Genomic DNA, 22432 nt, shown 5'->3' with positions numbered 1-22432 from the left:
AACAACAAAGACGGACCAGTCACCAGTTTCGAGAAAAATACTGATAAGTAAATAATTATTATGTGTGTGTTCCATACAAATTATTATCCGTTATCGGCACAGCCGTGCCGTTAAGATTGGGGCCCAGGGCAAAATTAAAAATATTTGCCCCCTATTTTATTTATCATCAATCCTTAATCATAATTTTATAAATTCTTGACACCCCTTTAAACCATGCGCCCGGGGCGTTGACCCCTAGGTCCTTCCCACGGCACGGCTCATGTGTATGTTAGTGCAACAATTGTCAATACACAATGTTAATATTTAAAGCTTGATGAATTTTAGGAAAAATTATTAAAGCATTTAAATTAGAATTTTTTTAATTTTAGATAAAATGAGGGGGCTACATTCCCCAACTGTCCCATGTATACTACGCCTATTATTTTCTCCGAAGGACATTGATGTGAGTCAATTTATGACTAATATAATAATATATTATATAAACATAAAAAGCGTTAAAACATGTGGGGTTTTGAATTACTATTTACACTCAATTGAGTACAAAAATACAAAATTCGAATTTAAATCTTTTTTTTGATTTAATTCAGAATTTAGATTTTGTATCCGAAAATTCTAAATTCGAATTTTTTGATTTTACGAGAATGCGGATTTATATCACATCATTAATAAACACTGGAAATATAATTTCCTCAATATCTTTTTTCTGGATTATTTTATTATAAACAACAAAGATTTTTGAGGATTTATTTATAAGTTTGTAAACTTATGATTTTAATGAAAAAATTAATTTTTTAAATTTGACAATGTATATTTTACAGTTGTTATAATCTTACATAGATGTATCATTTGTTAAAAAAAGATTGAATTACTATATTTTTTTAAAAATGCATTAGTTAAATTATGATCACAATCTTACAAATATTTTACTATTTACAGTTTACATGATTTTAAGTATATTATTATTAGGTGCTTTTAATTTTGTCCGATTGGTATGAGTTCATGAACTTCTTTCCAAGTCCCGTTCACAGTAGTTTGTTTTGATCCCACACCACTTTTTGAAAATTCTGATAATACTGTAACATAAGTATAATATATATAAATGTATAAATGTATAATGTACATATACACACACATACAATATATATATATATACCTGCATACAGTATGTTAACCAATTTAGGGAACACTGCATTTCTCGGCCGGATTATATTGGAATAAATCTAAGTTTTTTACAAGCTAATAGTATATAAATACACATTTTAGATTCACTTAAAAGTTTATTTTTTTGGTATGCATAAGCGCAATAATTTTTTTTTTTTTTTTAATATCAATACTTATTCTAAACATTAACTACTACACTAACTCGAATAAGCATATTTTTTTAAAGTAATTTTTATGTATCAACTATGATTCTAAAATTAATATTGACTGAATAAGAGTCATTTTAATTTTAATAAATAATATATTTTTACGATTCATTAAAATGTATATGACTTTATAGTAATAATACTCTTATTTATAATTATTTATTATTATATTTAATTTTAATATTAGTTTAATTAATAAATTATGTTTTTATGTATTTATTTTTATTTTTTATACGTATTATAAACAAGATTAAAATACTAACAACATATTAACAAACAACTAAAAACCAACAAAATGTACAAATGCTTTTAATTTATGGTAGATACTATATAAATTCTCGCCAGTCAGCAGAAATGTATTCTAAATAACACCTGAATAATATCTCGGTCGATATCATTAATCACACAAACTTTTTATTGAAATAGAAAAATTTTTTTTTTATTTTTAAATTCTAGTTTAAAAAAAAAAATTAGACATGTTCAAAAGTTTTACGTATATCTTTAACGGTTAAATCGGCAACCCGCAGCCCTCGAAACTTTGCTGCGGCCCTCCAATTATATTTCATTGTGTTTGAAATTTAAATTTTGTATCTTAAATTGTAATAAATAAAATCATGACTATTCTATAAAAATGTGAGATAAGTTATACAAGTAAATGAGAACGTAATCTGATTGTATATAAAATATATATATCAACGATAACGAAAAATATTAAAATATTTTATTAAAATCTTTCTGAAATTTAAATTTAAAGGAAATTAAAATGTTTGCTAAAAAAATTATTATTGCTTTTTGTTACACTTACATTTGTGAGCAGACATTTTTAATACTAAAATTCTGAAAAAATAAATATTGTTGACTATCTGGCGACGAACACTTGAATGCAATTTTAAGAATACCAACAACCAATATGAAAGTGGATATAAACAAATTAGGGGAAAAAATTCAACCTCAAAAATCATACTAATTAATAATTATTTTTAAATTTTTAAATTTTCTCTACTAATCTATTTAATTCAAAATTAGTTAATAAGGACAACCAAGTAATATTAAACTCATAATACGATTGTTGCTAACCATAAATATATTAGTATTATATGTTAAAATTGCATTTTTTAATATTTCAATTTTGTATGCGGCCCTGAATGAAAAGCTGATAAAAATATGGCCCACGTAAGTAAAAAGGTTGACTATCCCTAGTTTAACCGATTGAAAATTCAATATAGATTGGTAACAGAGGTAAGAATTATAATAAACTATTTTGTTATTTTCTAAAAATTACAAGTGATATTGAAAAACAATGTTATACTTTCCGAAAATTTGTTGTTAAATCATTAAAGTTACGTGTTTAAAATGATTATTTTAAGTGTTATAAATGTTAAACTATGTATTTTTGTTCAACATAAAATTATATTTAAATTTTTGATAATGTATGGAACTCATTTATTATTTTTCTGTGAACTATGTTTGAAATTATTTAGTTATTATTTGAATAAATATTTTATCATTTAATTCAATGTATTTAAAATCATAGAAATTCACAGTTTCAAGATAATATCTTTAGTTTCATTTATTAGTTTTATTTAAATCAAAAGTAGATATTTTTATAAAAATTAATTTTAAACCCACTTTTTTTAATTTGCGTTTGGGTAACAGTTTGATACTGTTTTCTAACTTTGTAGTTTGAATACTGATAGCTTACGCAATATATCTTCATATTATGAAGAATGTATTTATTTTTGTTTTGAATTAAATTTCATATTCAAAAAACTGAATATAAATGTATTTGTATGTGTATAATATATAGTTTTATTTTTTATAAATGACTTATGATATTGTCAATAGGTAAATTTACTTCTTGTCTCCAAAATCAACTTTAATTAACAGACATTTGTATAATTTCCTGTTTAATTTTAAACTATAGTTAATATTTATAAATATTTTTAATATACGAGTAGTTGACGTTTATAAAAACTATTTTTGGCGTATTAATAAACTACATGTTATATTGTTTCAAATATGATAATCAATATTTCTGGATATTGTTAATATCTGTATTTGCATAAGCATTTGGTCTAGCTTAACTTAATTTTGAATCTTTGTATTTGATAAATTTATATATTTTTTTTTTCATAAATCATAACTATAAATGATACTTGGTCTGGTAGTTAAAACTTGTATATTTTAATATCAATTATAAAATAGCGAATTTTATATATTTTTAGTTGAAAAATTATACGATTAAGTTCGTTTGTCAGCATAAAAATGCATAAAAAGGATTGTTATTTCAAAGTTTCTTTCACGCAAATAATGCTTACCTGTTGTAATCTGGGTGTCTCTAAATCTTTTATTCGGATGTCTTCTTTTACTCCAAAACTCAATTAAAGCTCTTCTAAAATTTTGACCACTTATACAGTACAATACAAAGTTTATTCCAAAGTTTGTGTTGTACATCTGATTTGCAATAAACTGTATTGTTTTGAATTGTGATGGGGTTTTCTGAAAGTGAAAAGTTAATTTATAAAAATGTTATGTACAAGTTTGAATCCATACATTATAATTGATGTAATTTTCCCCTTAATATAGTATTATTGTTATATGGTCTAGAAATAGCCAATTATAATATTTTTTATCAAACTTTAAGACCAATCATAAGTTTTTACCTGGTCCCATACAATCCATACTCGGAATACGTAGGCTGGTAGATTAAGACAAAGAAACACTGTAGATACCACTAAAAGCATTTCTGTAATTTTCATTTGAGATGTGTGTTGTGAATTACGAGGAGTAGGTTGCCTTCGTCTTGATGGATGAAGTGTCATTGTTCGTCTAGTTCTGGCTAACCGACACACTGATTGACAAATCATGCAATTGAATATCACGATCAGGAAAAATGGTATCACCATATTTATTAGAACATCTGCATAGTTTAGCCATACGAATAAATTGAACCAGTTAACGTTCAAGTCACATACTCGTGCTGTTGAGTTACTATTTATAAAATAATAAAATTTAAGTCTGAGACAAAAATAATTTACATAAGTAAATTTATGAAATTAGTATTTTTATTTTATTACACAAAAATTAAGCTTTTTGGATTTATAACTAAGTATGATATTATAGTTATATATTAAAATAAATAACAAGCATTACCTACTTTATTTATTTTAAATTATATAAATGTTGAGATAAATTTTCGTTTCCTATACAGTTTTTTTTACATAAACGTAGTTGAATCTATTTTTTTTGTTATCATTCTGAGTTTATGTTTTACTAGGAAAAGTTCCAAAACTTCTATTGACTTTTCAATTTTATTAACATTAATATTATATTATTTGTTAATGTATAACAATAAAGAACAATATTTAAAAAAATAAATATTTTTAAAATATTTACGTCTATATGAAATTAAATTTATTATTGCAATTTTGCTTATAGATTAGTAAATTAGTATTGTAATATTTAAAAGTAATTTTTGAAATATATCTTTAAAATATTTGATTAAAATAAAAATAAATAATTTTGTTTATAATTATTTTAATAATTTTATTGTTGAAGAAAAATATCTAATATTAGTAAAATATACGTAAACTTTTTTATCTTAAAGTAATGACTTCATTTTATTATGTTAACTACCTATATAATTACACATGATTATATGTCATTCTTTTTCCTTTTGATTATACTATGTAAAGGACTTCGGTCCGTTATAGTTTAATAGTTTTGTTAATTAAGGTAACTAATGTATATTCATTGTTGCTTTAAAATAAAATAAAGTAAAAAATGATGGTTTTACTGTATGTTTAATTTTATTTAATCGTTGTAATCGTAAAAATAAATAATATTTTGCTATTATCACAAGAAAAACAAATTTTAAATACTTACTTAACTACAACGTTTTGAGGTTCAGCTATAACTAAATAGGGCATATGCACGACTAATGCAATCGTGATTAATATACATAGAACAATTTTAGCTCTGTATACTGTACATACCACTGGTCTATGTAACGGATACCGAACAGCTATAAAACGTTCTGACGTGAACACCACCACCAGCCACACGCTAATAAAACTACATAACTAAAATAATAATATACAATTATAAAAGGAACATAAACACATTTTTAAATCATTATTTTATCTATAAAAACTGTTCTTTAAAAATACATGGTACATTTTATTTTTAGTTTTAAATAAATATTTAATATTTGTGATACTGTATTTATTATAAGAAAAGTACTATAAACTGAAAAGTAATACTCACCATTAATTAAATACGAATTATTTTAAAATGTTTTGATTACTCCATATTATTTATAACATTTATAAAACAATTGTCAATAGGTGAATCAATTTGGGTTTGTATAGTTTTTGGCTTTTGATGATATTATTATGTAAGTTATTCAATTGTTTTATTGTAGTTCGAATTATTTTGGAGTTACATATTCATTCAACTACATCTTATTTTTGGCTCTGGAGATAAATTATTTTTTGAATAATGCACGCATTCTTATCTGTTTTTCATCATAATTAGAATAATGCTTTAGGATAGCTTTATTAAAAGCCCACACCTGAGAGAAATTGATTTTCTTCATCTGTAATTTACGTACTGTTATATTTGAAGGAGAAGAATTGTTATATACGAGACAGATGTTGGTGCTATTTAATTGTTATGTTACTGTTTATTATGACATTTAATTGATTTAATTTAAATCGCGTGCATCTATCATGCTCCGTTAATTAATTACTACTAATATAATCTTATTAGAACTTATTATTATTTGATTTTACGATAATGTAAAAGTTAACATATATAATAAAGAATAATTTATTCTTATAAAATATTGAATTTGGTATTCAATTAATTTTAAATTTGTATAAACATAATTTATTTGTAAACGATATCAGTAGAACATGTAACATGTAAGTGTTTAGAGAATTTAAGTGGATATTACTTTAGGTTTGTTAATAGAAATGCCTTCTCATGTTAATATATAATATGTAATTTATTATCTCTTCATTAAATATGCCTTTTTATTAAATTATAAATTTTTTTCTGAGAAAAACTACAATAAAACATTGTTAGTTTTGTAACGTTGTATTTTTAAGGAAAATAATTTTTTTAGAAAGTAAAACCGTAAGTTGATCAACATTCCAAACCACGTATTCATTTAAGTCGATTGTAAAATTAACTTTTTATATATTTTAAGAGAGTTATTCGAATTTTGGAGTAATTTCAAAATACATTGAACATTTCTGAGAACGGTCTTATTTAAAGTATTCATAATGTTTATACATTTTACCAGTAAAATTTATTTATATTTTTTATATTTATTTAGCCCATAATTTATAATTCTTATTTTTTATTTTAGTGGTGACTATTTGATTCAATTTTTTTTTACAAACTTTTGAAAATGAATTTATCATTAAAATAATGAATTAAATTATTATTTTTGATATTGTGGAATGATATCAATAATTATGCTTATATTTTTAGTTATTTTTCTATTACGTTGAGCTGTAATATATACGAATTTATTTTGTTGTCTTTTTCTTAAATTGTATTTTATTGATAGGTATTATATTTTAGGTATATTTGTGTAGTTATGGTGACAAAAAACTAAATGCCAGTGTAAATAGAAGACATTTTTTTAAAAAAATCTTTATAGTTAGGTATTCCATTTGTGACTGAAATATTCGATTAATTACTTCTATTTCGATATGCCCTTACTCCACTTATATTTGGAACAAACAATTCATATGAATCCCTCGGGGTACCCTTAGACCACTTTGTGGTCACTTGATGGTACATAGTAGGTACCTTTATTTGACATTACAAACATGTCTATGTAAATTTAATGTTAGATTGTATACCGTTTGTGTACGAATTAGCAAAATTAGGGAAAATATTTGTATTTAAATGAACGTAAGCGGCGTTTATCCGAAGACACTTAAATCATTTTACGGAAAGTAATTCTGAATTTAGATTTTATCTTTATAAATTATTATTTTACTTCTCTACATTTGATAACTTTTTTTTATTTTTTCCGAAGAATATATTATTTTTTCAAATATTGAATATAAATTTAAAAGAATAGTATTTTATCCATTTCAGGAAAATATATTAATTAATTTTATTAAATAACCAAATTTTAAATTGTTAAATATTGTGTCACTGTTGAAGCACATTTGCAAGATGTGCAGTAAACCCATTTATTCCCGTTTTTGTTATGTCATAATTTTTATTAAAACAGTATCTTTATAATAAAAATAAAAAATAGTTCCCAGGTCGGTCGAGATACAGGGATGGTGTTCCTGTATTTTTGAAATTTATATCAATATACCATTACTATCAAAACACGATTCTAAGTGAAGGAAGTTTAATGGATCAGTTTGTATTTTTGAAAATGGATGATATAGTATAAAAACCAAAGTCCATATTAGTAGGTTGGACATTTAATTTTTTAACTTTCAAAATAAAGTCATTGAACATTTTGAAAATCGAAAATTTCAAGTTCTTATAAACAACACAAACTTCATTAAAATATACGAAACTAAGAAATATTTTTAACTTAAAACTACCTATTACCGTTAAATGAAAATTTGTTGAAATATTTGATTTCATCAACATTTTATTATGTAACGAATATATATTCTTTTATAATTCGTGAAATACATAATTATTTCATCAACTGCATACCTTTTCATGAAATGGACACTACATTTTCACATCGTGTAATTTTTTTTATCAACTGGTCAGCCACTTTATGAAATAAAAATATGCCTATTATTTTGCACCTGAAAATTACTTTATATGACTTTTCAAAATATTATAATGGTAAATTGTGTCACTTATCTATTTAATATAATTATTCTAATATAATTATTATATGATTCATGACCTAATTTTGATCTGTAGTTGATCTTGTTAATATATATTATATTTAATTTTCGTGTAATCTCCGTGTATAGTGGTGTATTGGTATGCACTTTAGAGAGTGAATCAGTACGTTGTAAAATTATATGCATGAATGTTGATTGTCATTTTAAAATGGAATTCGAATTGAATAGAATTCGAATAGAATGGATCCGAAAGTTGAATTTTATAGAAAGGTGGACATTTATTATAAAAAAAAAAATCTGGTAAAAGATCATATATCCTTGATTTCTTCAACGAATCATTGAAGAAATCACAGAAGCTAAATCTAATACGTAAGTGCATAGTTTAAATTATTATATCTTTAATCAGAAAAATGATAACCATATTTTTAGATATAAATTTAAGAAAAAAAGTAAGAGCCGTTGTCACAATACAAAAACTGCATATTAAAATAAATAAAAATAATAAATAAATTTTGAAAAAGATTAAAATATGAATTTTTATTGATATCTATTATATTTTTTAAATTTTTTTTTCTTTTAATAATTTATTTAAATTTAATACTATAAATGTATTATAGTTGTGTTAGTTGTTGTTAATCGTTTTTACAAATATTTAGAAAATTTTTTGGAAACTCGTAAATGAACCTTTGTAAATTACTAACTAGACAACATTTTACAAAAAAGAAAAACATAATTCATGGTAAAATGAATACATTACTCGTTTCATTCAGAATCTTATAGTCATCATTAATATTTTTATACAGCATTTAACGAAAAAAAAAAAATGTGCATAAATGTCAACATATTTAAATTGTAAATAAATGTAAATTTCAAAATAAACTATTCATTATTATATTCTTTAAAATACGAGACCTGTCATGTGAATAGTATTTTTGAAATTTTAATTGAATTTAATATGTATATAATGTGGTTTGAAATATATAATATGGCATTTTAATTGGTGGTACATTATATTTTTTTTATTTAATTGATGTATTGTGAATAAACTTATTTTTCATGGATACAACATTTACTTAGAGTTGTGTTTAAGATGATTGTTATAATTGTAATTTAATACTCAACACTATTTTTAGTATTTTATAGACTATAATTTAATTAAATTCTTATACTATTCAGTTTATTAAATTACAAAATTATATAGATAATTCAATAAATCGATAAACATTTTATTTTAATATATTTATAGTTGTAATTATTTTTTGAATTTTTTTCATTGTTTTGATAAAAAATCTATGAGTATTGAATAAAAAGTGTTGTAGCTTTGGGAAGGTCAATTTTATAAAACATAAAAAGTGTTTTATAATTTTAAATTTTAAAAGAATTAGTTTGAAGGATAAATATAATATTTCCGATGGTTATTTACTATATTATATTAAGTGATTTATAAGCATATATTGGCAGCATAATCAGTATGTTCAATGTTGATTATATGGAGAGGGGTATTTATTTTTAAAAATAAATTACCATAAAAAATAGTTTGAATAATTTTAGAGTTGGACAAGTACTTGACTTCGTAACATTTTGCGAGTCGAGTACTCGAACTCGATTTGTTGTGACAAAAAAAATGTTGTACTCATTAAAACGAGTATTCTATTTTACTCGACTTAAATGGAGTACTCAGCTTGAATCAATTAATGGAGTTTATTTCACTACTTCATTTAAAAATAAGTGTTAAAACCATAAATAACTGATATTTTATATAATATTTTCGATGGAAAAAAAAAAATTATACATTTTTTTAAGATTAAATATTAATATTAATTGATTACTCTAAACAATTATTTAAAATAGTATTATATAAAATAAATACTTTTTTAAATGATATACAACTATTGTTGGTTAAATTTTGTTATTACCTGTGTGAAGTATATGATAAATTGACAAAAACCATCCATGTGAAATATTCCAATTCCAACTTTGGCTAGTTCTGGCATTAATTGGGTTAATAAAAATAATGTGTCACTGATTGCTAACGAAGATAAATAGTATGACGATGATTGTTTCCGTAATTTAGTTCCAAAAAATACTAGTACTGATATACAATTTCCCAAACTTCCGAGACATATAACTGCCAATGGGTAATATTTTTGAAACCTGGAAAGTGGACGTAGCTTTATTAAAAGTTTTTAAAGAAAGTCTTCCTTTATCGTAGTTTTTTAAAGTACGTATTTTGAAATATTTTAATTAATTATCAGGTTTTTGTTTAATTTTTAACTCCACAAAATCTATTTCTTAATAAATTAAATTTTAATGGTTTCCTTTTGAAATATTTTATGTTAAGTAATTTAAAATGCATATATAGTTTTAATTTATGTTAGATTAAGATATATTTTATGGTAAACCTATACGTTTTTGATTTTAATTTATTGAATATAAATGATATATAGATTGTATACGTGGTACTTCAAAGAAATATTTGTAGTTTAAACAATACGAGTGTGCTGTATTTTGTAAATTGTTTTATACATTTTATTTTGAAAATAAAAATAAATGTGCTCTGTGATTTAAGTTATTTTTATATCTAATATTAAAATTTATTATGAACATTCATTATCAAAATAAATATTTATTAAAAAGGAAGTTATTGTTAAGTATGTACTACCTAGTTTTGTACTTTTTCTTAATTTATTGAATTATTAATTTTCTTAATAATAAATCTAATTTTAAAGAATGTATTGTATATTTATGTATGTATTTTGCATGTCAATACCGTATATTAACAATAGATTATTATTTAAAATGCTTTTATCCTTGGTTTGTATATTAAATGTATTAATAGCGAATACAAATTAATCTTTTAAACAAGATTCGATGAAATGTTCGGTTGATTATATTTTTTTATATTTTTCGAGGGAAGTGCAAAATAATATATTGGTTATATAATAATGTATTTATATTACATTTTTTTTTTTTTTGTTAGTCTGTAACCATTTTATATTACATTTAAAGTTAATATAATTTTATTTAATGAATTTACTGAGTTATTTTTGTTTTTTTTTTTCAATTGATATTATTTGAAGCAGTTGTAAGGACTTATTTTTAAGAAATATTCCATAAAGCCGGGTCCACACCAAATGCGCAAAACGTTTTGCAACGTTGCTACCATGTTCGGCGCTTTTGGTATGGACCTAGTCCGCGCACGAACAAGTATGTTCGTGCACGTTGCGCGTTAGTTCGGGTTGATATGGGAAATGCGCGGTGTTCGGCGCGTTTTTCTTATCTGGTTTGGACGAGAAATTATCAGTGTTGTATTGTTGCTGCTACGGTGAATACGAAATCGTGTATTATTTTAATAATAATTATAACAAACAATTAGAAATAAATAGTAAATAAAAATAAAGGTTATTAATTAATGAGCTGTAATTCAGAAAATACTTGGGATCAAGACAGAGTTAGTTTTTACTAGTTTTAACTACTAAAGTTAGGTTTTTACTTTCTGTTTTTTTTTTTAAGTACACTATATAAAACAATAAACGCAGCACTAGTGACTTGATCGGACATTTTACTAGTCAAAGATAATTTATAAAAAAATTAAAACGAAATAGCGGACAATTGTACTTTCTGAACGGCACAAACACATTGACGAAAATCGGAAAACATATGATCATGTTACAACATACATTTCTACGCGCAGTATGGACGCCTGTCCTCGCGAGAATGTTGCAGCTATGTTACAGCAACGTTGCGCGCAGAGGCGCGTTTGGTGTGGACCCGGCTTTAGGTTTCAAATATTTATTTCAATGGAATTTATCTAAACAAGTCCATTCATAATTTAATATAATGATATGATTAAACTTCATAAAAGAACATCGAATAAAAGTCAAATTTACATGATTAGTTTGTCATAATCTTATAATCAGTTACTTTTTATAATCATATTAAAAATATTTTGTGTTAAAAGTATCAATATTGGGTAGTAATATCTTTATTCAAGTCCTTCATATAAAAAATTTAAATACAAAAATTATTTATGCTTAATGTAAAAAGAAAATTGTGCAGATTGTATGTATTAAATTTATGTTGAAGGTATTATAAATTGTTATTACGGTAATACTTACCCTTCAGATAGCTTTATTTCCGCTGGTAATTCTTCTAAACTTTCATTTATGTGAGTCGACATTATATATAGTTTAAATGACAAAGTGAAATTTTGATTATTTATATACTATGAAGTCCTGAAAGTATAAATACATTTAAAATTAATTAATTTTATAAATGTTATTCAAATAGTTTCGACAATTAACTAAATAAATCAATTGAATTTTTCGTAAAATTATCAGATTTTATTATTTATTAAAAGGTTTTTTATTAATATAATTAGAAATATTTACTGTTTGAAGTATATACAATTTAATTATTACCAAATAATGTTTACTTTTAGATTAAAATAAAGGTTATGTTTGTGAATAAAATGTGTATGCATCACTATTGGAATAAATAAATGTACCCATAATTAAAATAATTTTGAGATAATTAACCAGTTAGATAACTATAATACTATAGGTTGTCAGTTGTTATCAGGGATAGGAAACTCAAAATAACTAGAGGGGCATTTTGTAGAAATTTAAAATCCGGTGGGTCAGAGAAAAGAAAGCAAAAAGAGTCATTAAAATTTACAGTTAGCATTTATTTTATGACTGAACAAATACAATAAAATAATTAAGTATCTACTACTTAAAGCTATGTTTTCTATGCTGATATGGATATTTATTATATTTAGTAGTTGGACGAATATTATTTTTTGATGTCGAGTCGAATCGAGTTCAAAATTCGATTACTCGATTATTTGAATTTTCAAGTATTCGAAAATCGTCTTGACAAATGCCAGGTATTCAGAAAAAAAAGTCGAGTACCTAAAAAATGAACTCAAGAGAAAAATTGTGGTCACCAATGTGTATAAAATTTTGCTATCATGATAATAAAATATCAAAGCAATAATCTATCGGAAATATTTTGCTCTTAAGTTATTTATAGTTTTAACATTTATTTTTCAATAATGTAGTGAAATAAACACAAGTATTTGATTCAAGTCAAATATTTAATTTAAGTCGAGTAAAATCGAGTACCTACTCGTATTTACGAGGATTAAAATTTTTATAGTATAGTTCTCGTTCAACTCTTATACTCTTATATTTGGGAATTTAATAATTTAGCTGCAGTTCAACACTATACTCCGTAAATTGAAAGAACGTGCCGGTTCTGTGCATGTAGAATGATGATCGAGCCTTTGCCGAGGTCCATTTCCCCCTCTTCGCTTAACATAAACCAAAAAAGATATGACATGGCGCCGGGATCCCCAGATTAGGAACTATCGCTAGTTAACGCTATTTACACCGCGCCGTTACCGAAAAGGTCTCAAAAAAGATCCGAAAAAAAGCTATGGCTGATCCCGCGCTAGGGGTGTACAATAATGTATAACCAATTTTTATCAGACCGCGGCACGTTTTCTCTCAGAATGGACTGTTGATAAGAATATATCTACTTTTTACGATCAACGTAATGAAATGAAATATAGAAAAATGCTAAAATTTTAAGAATTAATACGTATTAAAACGTAGTACGAGCCAGATAAAAATATACGATGATCGGATGCGGTCTACGGACTGCCAGTTGCCCATACCTGTTGCATAGAATAGTTTAAGTAAAAATCTTTTGAGTATGTTACTGAGTATTTGATTCACAGCCAATTTATTATTAAGATAATATATATTTTCTAAACAAACGAAATAACTCAAATAATACAATTAACTTTATATTCATTACCAACCGAACAACACATTCGTTATCTAGGCATCATCATTTACCAACGCCTTACCTCGCCATACTTACGCAACAAACTCTTAACCCTAAATGTTCATTTTTGCCTTCTCCGCTCTCTCATAACTTCTATTCATATCAAATTTCTAACCAAAATTCTAATATATAAACTATTTCTTAAACTAATATGGACGTTCGTTGTACAACTATGGCTCTGCAAAGATCTTGATTACAAGCCGTATTTAGCGCTTTCAATCAAAAACCCTCCGTGCTATAACTACAGCATCTTATTACGTCTTAAACCAGTTCCTACATAATAATCTTGCCATCTCGTTTGTCGAAGATGTAGCCAAAACCTTCTTCATACGATTCAACTGAAACCTCCAAGATCATTAAAATCCTTTAATAAAATGTCTTGCTTCAGCAAATATTACAGGCAATTTTCGAATAAGATTAAAAAGGCAGTGGTGTAAGAACCTATTCACCTAAAATAAAACACTCAAGCATTGTAAAAATATTTTAATATCTTAATAATATTATGTAATATTTTAATTGTGACTAACTGTTTGAGTGCCTTCAATGGAATGTTTCTTTATTCTGTTATTCTTGTAATTTAAACATTTCAACACTTATACTTATTGTTCAGAATATAAGTAACAGATGGAGTAATTAAACATTTAAAAACAAAAAAATTACCTAAAATTATATTTATGTATATTTAAAAAAAAAATAGAAGCATTAAAAATGTATTGTGTATGGTGATATTGACAATGTTGAATAATTAACTTTTATGTATGGAATGAGGCACGTAAGCAGAATACAATATTAATGCGGATTTAAGTTAATATACTACACAAACAGTCAGAATAAGTATCTTATTCGTAGAATCGTGAACGTGACACCGAGCGATCAGTGGTATACCGTTTGTCATCTGTTGATTTTCTTATCGTCGGATTATATTAATAGATAAATATCTAGGATATAACATAGAGAAAGCGGTTGACGAGCGATATAATATATATTTTATTTTCAATAGAATTATCATATAGTTAATTATATATCGTATGAATAAACTATCCAAGTGTAATTTTAATACAATTGCAAGAACCATTTTCAGTTATATAATTATTAGTGTAAAATTGCGTTTTTAATTAATTTTTTCGTTATAATTATAAAGTTTTTAGTTATTAAGCACGGTAAAGTGCAAACGGTAAGTTAGTTTATTATTTTATACATTTTGGTTATAATTTAAGACATGTTAATCTCAGAAGCTTCAATTTTAGACTAAATGATTCACGTTTATTTTGTATTTATATTCATATTAATTAGTGGCTTGTGCTAGAGGTACATCAAAAATATTAATATTCATTAGTTTTGAATGTCATTATTATGGAGTATATTATATTAAAAACAAATAGGTATAATTAGTCAATTAATAATTAATAAATAAGAGAAAGTAAACTCGTTTGATTTCTAAACAAAAGAAAAGTGATTTATAGTCACTCATCATCAAATTTATGTATATAAAATACATCAATTTATATAATTTTAGTAGATAGGTACATATTTATATTATTTATAGTTTATTTTAAAAAGATAAAATATGAAAAATTAATAAGTTTATTAGTCTTTTGACCAATCTTCTATTAAAAACAAACCTATTAATTATTTATTACATACTTATATAATATGTAACACATTCAAATGGGGGGGGGGGTGAAGCTCCTTAGCCCCCTGGATCCGTACCTGATATTATAGTATGTATATTAATTTTTTTAGTTGAGATTTTTATTTAAGATTTACTTTCGATTTTTCTCCCTCTCACATCCACGCTCTTTATCTATTATCTTAATTTACCTTGTTATCTTAGAAATTATTATCTTGGTTCGTTAATGAAGCAATATTCGTTACTTGAAAATTAGTAAATTGAGTGAAGTGATAAATAGATACAGGAATAGATTAAAATTCCATAAATAAACAAATTCAAATCTTATATTAAACCGTTTAGATTTCAACACTAAAATGTAGATATTATAAACAAGAAAGTTGAAAAGTTTGGACTGGTTTAAATTTTTTTGATTTGAGTTTAATAATTTTTTAGTGACTTCATTTTTGTAAGATAATACAAGGTAAAACTAATACATTTACGGTATTAGTAATTAAACTTACTGAAGTAAGGAAGTAGACCATGATTTTATTGTTGAAGTAGAAAATTAGTTTTAACGTATTACATTAAATAATAGAATTAAAAGAAACCTTGTAGTTAGGTAGTAAATTAATTGATGCATTTAGAAAGTGACAAACATTGATTTGATTACATTGAAACTTCTGTTTCCAGTATATTTTTAATTTATAACTTTTTTTTAATTGTAAATCAAAATATAAACCAAAATTAATTAAATATATTACCCAGCTATTAAGTAATTTTTATTATAAGTGTATAATATTAATGTAAACAATTGTTTTATACTCAAATAAGTTAATTTGTCAGGAATATATTTTTAAATAATATTTTAGAACACTTAAGTATAAGAACCATACGAGTACAAGTATTTATATTTTTATATGTAATATTGATTTTATAAAATGTGTTATTCACTAATATCTTGGTTCTTGGATTTTATTTTCCTCGTAAGAAGTTATTTATTTTATTGAAATGGTATTTGGTTTCTTTTAACCTCCATAAGTTTGATGTTTAAATTAAAAATTGATTGGGAAGGTATGAAAACAAAACATGCAATAGCGTTGTGTTATTTGTTATATTATGGTAATTTCTAACATTTTTGATTACTCTGGATAAAAATATATATTTTTTTACAATGTAGTCATGAAATTTAATTGTTAATTTATGAAACTATTTGTATAAGTTAAGTGGTTCATTTAATAGTATAAAAAACGATTTAGTGTTATAAATATCAATAATGAAGTTGGATGTAGTACAATTTTACGAGTAAATAAATTTTTAGTAAAATATAAAATATTATAATTATCAATATAAAATAAATTTGAGCCTCAGTTGATTGGATATGGAATATTTTTATACTCGAATGTTTAATATTTATTCATGTAATAAATTAGCTATTAGCAAGTAATTTTGGAACTATGAAAAATAAACATATTGATAATTTTATTTATTAAATGTTAAATTATGTATTAGGAAACAGTATGAATATATTATAGAAAAGTAATTTGCTTTATTTTGTTGTAAATTGTTGGTTATATTGCATATAATAAGTTCTTTATATTTCTACATATTTGTGTTTAAATTTTGATTTAAATAGTTAAGAACACTATAAGTATGAAAAAACTATTCTTATAGATAAAAATTGTCTATAAAAATAAATTATTTATTTTAATAAAGTAATACCACATAGTGTTTGAGGTAGATAATGACTTAAATTTATATTGCGTCCACATTGTATTTATATATGTATATTAATTCAAAAAGTTTGAAATGAGGATCATTAAGATTACGTGAAAAATATTAAATTCATATGTAAACTAATTTAAGTACGACCGATTAATTTTAAATTGTATATAATTAGTATGTATAGTTTAAATTTTTTTTAACTTTCTACACATGTTATAAAAAAATATTTTGTTTAAAACTAAATTAAATTTTGATGAATCGAGTTGAAATCAGAAGACCTATACAATTTAATATTCTTTTCTTGAGCTAATAAAACGATAATAAAAGGTCATAATTCAAGAACTATTGATGTATTGATAATAAAGTTTAAACGAACTTATTAATTTAAAAAGTTATTGGTTGTCAAATTTCGCGAAAAGTGAGCTTGGACCCTTACCCTATACATACACACATATAGTATTACAAAATAGTTTATGATATTTGTTATAAACATTATAAGCTATGGTTTTGAATAGTATTTTTTACAAATATTTTCTATTGGCTATGAAGGATTTGATTTTTTGTTTTATTATATAGTTATTATCAAATATAATTGAAATTAATTATTTATAATAAATATATATATATATATTTATATATATATAATAAATAATTTGTTTATTTATTTTAATTAAAATAATTGAATTCACTAATAAATATTTTTTTATTTTATTCTATTCAAATATACATTTAAGATAAATCAGGATTATATAGGTTTTATGAATTTTCATAAATAGTTTTATTTTAACGTTTAACTGAATTATGATGGTTTATTTGCAAAGTTATTAATTCTTTCATTATAATATTCGAATGTTATTTATTTGACCCCTTGAGTAATAATTAATTATTATTTATGATAAATAAAATACGTTTTAGTTAAAATAATTTCATTTTTTTCTATTATATTTATTATTATAATATAAACTTATTTAATCGTTTATAAATAAATCACTATTTTAATATTTTTAAATTAGTTTTATAGATGAGTGTTTAAACTCATTGAATAACTTCATTTTTTTTAAAAAAATTTCTTCAGTTCTATTTGAATATTTGACAGTCTTTAGTATAATCTAGCTTTATTGCTTTTATTTTACTTTATTTTGTAGAAAAACGAAGCAGATATATCAAACATAAAATAAACTTAGTTAAATAGTTGCATATATCCTATACAAAACGTTGACTGTATTCATTTTCTTTATAATCTTTGTCAGTTTTTTTATTTTGTTTTAGATTTAAATATAATCTTATGAAGTTGTATTTAGAAACTTATATCTGTTATAAATTATTGTTTGTATAATAGATATATATTTTTTGAGATAATACAATAATGAATTATAATTGTTCAGATTTTAATGCCATTTAGAAATATTAACTGAAATTGTAATTATTGTTCACAAAATATTTTAAATGTATGTAGTTTGTAAATTAAATTAAATTTGAATATTAATATGTCATTAAAGATTAAAGATCGTGAATAAGTTTTAATATTAAGTTTAAATAAATTAAAATAATTGATTCAGGTAAATTGTTGAGCATATTTTTGCTCTTAAGGTTATAAAATTGTTTTACAGATTTTAAATTTGCGATTTTCCCGTTGTTAATAATTTAAAAAAAAAACTATTTATATAATAATATTGTTGTATGTTTTATAACATATTATAATCTATATTTTAATGAAAACCATTAATCATTATTTGCCATTGGAATGGCTAAAATATTTTAACTTATATGTGTATATATATATAACTTATATTAATATTAGCATTATTTTTAAAATTTTTAAGTACCACTCGTTAATTAAAATTCTATATTTTTTGTTAACTTGACCAATTTTAAACCGAATACCATTTTTTTATAATTAATTAAAAAAAATTATATATTTAATTTTATAACTTTTTTCTCATATATCCTGAGACAATTTTGATATTTGTGTTAGTTAATTTTGTTTTTATAGCGTATATATATTTCCTTGATACTATTTTTCAAATTTGATAATTGTATTTTACTTATATTTACATTTTAAATGTAATTTATTAAAGTGATTTAACGAATATCTCGAAAAGTTTAATTTAGAAAATAATTCTAAAAAGAATTGCAATTATTTTTGAAATTTACAAATACTTTAAAACTGTAAAGTAAGTTCCGTCCAAAATTGTTTTCTATAATATATACCTATATATTTATTTAAAATTAAAAATAATAATATATACTTAAAATTGTTTTTATAAATCGTTTTTTTGATATTATAAAATCTTTTTCATTACCTACAAATATCTTTCAATATTTTTAAATTATTGTAATTCATAGTTTTGCTATCTAATATATTTTTTTATTTATTATTTATTGTGTTTATTATTTACCATTTTTAAGTCAATAAAACATCAAATAAAATATATATACTTGAATAAAGTCCATATTAATGTGGAGTTCTATTTAATGTTAAGTACAAAATATAATAAAGTATTAAGAAATAAATCACATACATAAATAAATATAATTTGTATATGTTTTCGAACACTGTAAATTATAGTATCTAATTTTTAATTATAAAAATAAAAATGTAAATTATATCAATATTTCTTACTTTTGATAATATTATTGACTGTATTAAATTAATAAAGTCAACAATCGAATAAGCATGATTTATTGTTAAATTAAAATAATTGTTTGACTTACACAGTAAGAACGTTAATTTATTTAATTTTGTAAATATTTGATTTTTCTAATAATTCAAGCATTAAATTTCACTTGTATTTGAATAGAAAATAAATCATTTAAATAAAACAAGACCATACTATCGGATTAACGAATATATTCTATATATGATTTACTACGGAGTCGCTACTTTCGGCACCAATGACGGATTGCTACTGAAACTGAAAGCTCAAGTCCTTCGTTATAGGCAACCACCGTCGAAAGTTCAGCGCCCATAAAATCATGGTGTGCTTTTTCCGCTTTTTTATTCCTAAATAACGTGTTAAATGTAGGCTCTCAAGTATAAATATTATTACTCTTATTTCGTGGGCATTAATATTCTAAAATATGTATATTATTTCAATATTGTATTTTGGTTTACCGGAATAATTAACATTTAATGAATATAGTTTTTGATTAATTAATAATGGTATATTTACCGATTTTTATTAACAATTAGTTTTTTAATAAACTTATTCGACAAAAAAATTGTACGTGATTTTTAAATCTAAAAATATTCATATTCATATTTGAATTGGTTTAGAAAATTTAATTGTAAATGAAACTATTTAATTACATCAATTTTTTAATTTGTACATTTAATTTTTGTATCCCATACTAACAAAAAAATATATGGGAGTATATATATTTTTATTGTATCGCTTGCGATAGTTTGAAATTATTATAATTTTTATTATGCGTATAAATTTAGTTTGAAAACATTAAATGCAACAATTAACTAAAATTAAAATATTTTTGATTCTTTTAACTATATTTCAAATTTTAAATTAAAAAAATGTTATTAAGTTATATATTTTTATTTTTTACATAGGAAAATGTTGTAGTCTTTACAAATAAATATTTTACGATTTAATTAATTGTTTTTATAGTACAGTAAACAATAAGGTTCTCCTGTATAATTTTATAATATATATCGTATGTAATTTTTTTGTTTTGGTTGAAATAATATCATTGTTAAAAATATTATTAAAAAATAACCGAATGTTTATCCTTCGTCATTTTGCTTTAATTTTGAATAGGATGCGTGGTAGTAGGGCGAATGGGGGAAAAAAAATAGAAACTATGTATGTGGATTTCTACAGAGCAGATATGTTGTGAATATAATATTTGTTTACTTTTGAAAGCAACTATTAATCGTGCAATTCACAAGACGGTTTTAAGCGAGTTGTGTATAACTTTAGTAATTGACGTAATAAATTTATTTTATTTTATTATAAATAAATTATAAATGCATTATAAAAAAATTTTTGTGGAAATAAGTATTAATAAAAATCACATTTATATAAAGAAATATGAATTATACCTTTTAGGTTATAGCTGTAGTAGCATAAAAATCCATTTGTATTACATTTACAGGCCTTAGAAATAGAAATTACTAATTTTAGTTTTTTCAAGTTTTTCCATTCGCGAGAAACAACTAAGACAGCCGAAAAATTACCTGTCTTACTGTAAGTACTTTTCGTGTCTTATTTGGGATCTAATGAGATACTGCATGAAACTTTTGTTGGTTTAGTTTAATATCAGAAATATGATTTTTATAGAAAACATAAAACAAATTAATTTCTCGTTTTACTTAATATTTAAAATTATTTTCAATTTTTATTATAGTTTAAATTCTTTTAAATATATTTATATTTTATTAACTATTATGTTCATGTAAATATTCTATGCATTTTCCTCTACTTTGTTAAACTTTTAACATTTATAAATTTATGGTTTTTATTTTAATTTCTTTAAAGACATTTATTAATTTTATTTTTACTAATTAATAACCAAAATATTTTAATATTGCACTAATAAATTCATTATTTTGAGATATTGAATAAGTTTAAATTCACATTTTTGTTTATACAATATATTATTTCTTAATATAAAGCTATATATTTATCTATATTAAAATTAAAATCAAAAGTACCTTTTTAAAGACCATGTTACTCCCAACAGGTATTGAATTGCTGTACGATGTACACACGAACATCTTTGATAGATATTATATGTCATATAACTACTTTAATCTAAATACTGAACAGTTGTGTATATTTTACTATGCGAATAATCATGGAACACATTTGTTAGAGAGTGGATACATTTCGTTTTATGAATTGTTGTTTTTAGATAATATTAAGAAGAATATTATTAAACTGTGAGTCACATTTTGTAGATTCCTTTATAGATAACGTTTTAGTATATCTCGTATATTATGAAATGTAAATTATGTCTATGTGCAAATGCTAAAATAATTTTTGAATAATATTTCCTATCAGTTTCAAAACAATAGA

At 23.0% G+C, this 22432-nt stretch overlaps 2 protein-coding genes across 5 annotated transcripts in view; one reads left to right on the top strand and one right to left on the bottom strand.

Moving 5' to 3' along the window:
- The window catches only part of LOC112688134 (protein furry), a 121767-nt gene that overhangs the window by 18318 nt on the left and 81017 nt on the right, over positions 1–22432 (top strand). The window lies entirely within an intron of this gene.
- Positions 802–22196, bottom strand: LOC112688136 (FMRFamide receptor). 2 transcript variants are annotated; one of them, XM_025561186.1, is made up of 7 exons: positions 22069–22196; positions 12331–12447; positions 10129–10366; positions 5253–5449; positions 4031–4358; positions 3686–3866; positions 802–1073 (listed from the first exon to the last, which is right to left on the bottom strand). In XM_025561186.1, exons 2-7 carry the CDS (start codon positions 12390–12392, stop codon positions 973–975), a joined length of 1107 nt encoding a protein of 368 aa, XP_025416971.1. In that variant the 5' UTR covers positions 12393–12447; positions 22069–22196; the 3' UTR covers positions 802–972. The 2 variants fall into 2 exon arrangements, with proteins under 2 accessions (XP_025416971.1, XP_025416972.1); XM_025561187.1 differs by lacking the exon at positions 22069–22196 and adding an exon at positions 20115–20283.

This window comes from Sipha flava, unplaced genomic scaffold (assembly GCF_003268045.1).
Source record: "Sipha flava isolate LNK unplaced genomic scaffold, YSA_version1 37_pilon_pilon, whole genome shotgun sequence".
NCBI lineage: Eukaryota > Metazoa > Arthropoda > Insecta > Hemiptera > Aphididae > Sipha > Sipha flava.
Note: the sequence above shows the minus strand (reverse complement) of the source record. Positions and strands in the feature narration are given on the sequence as shown.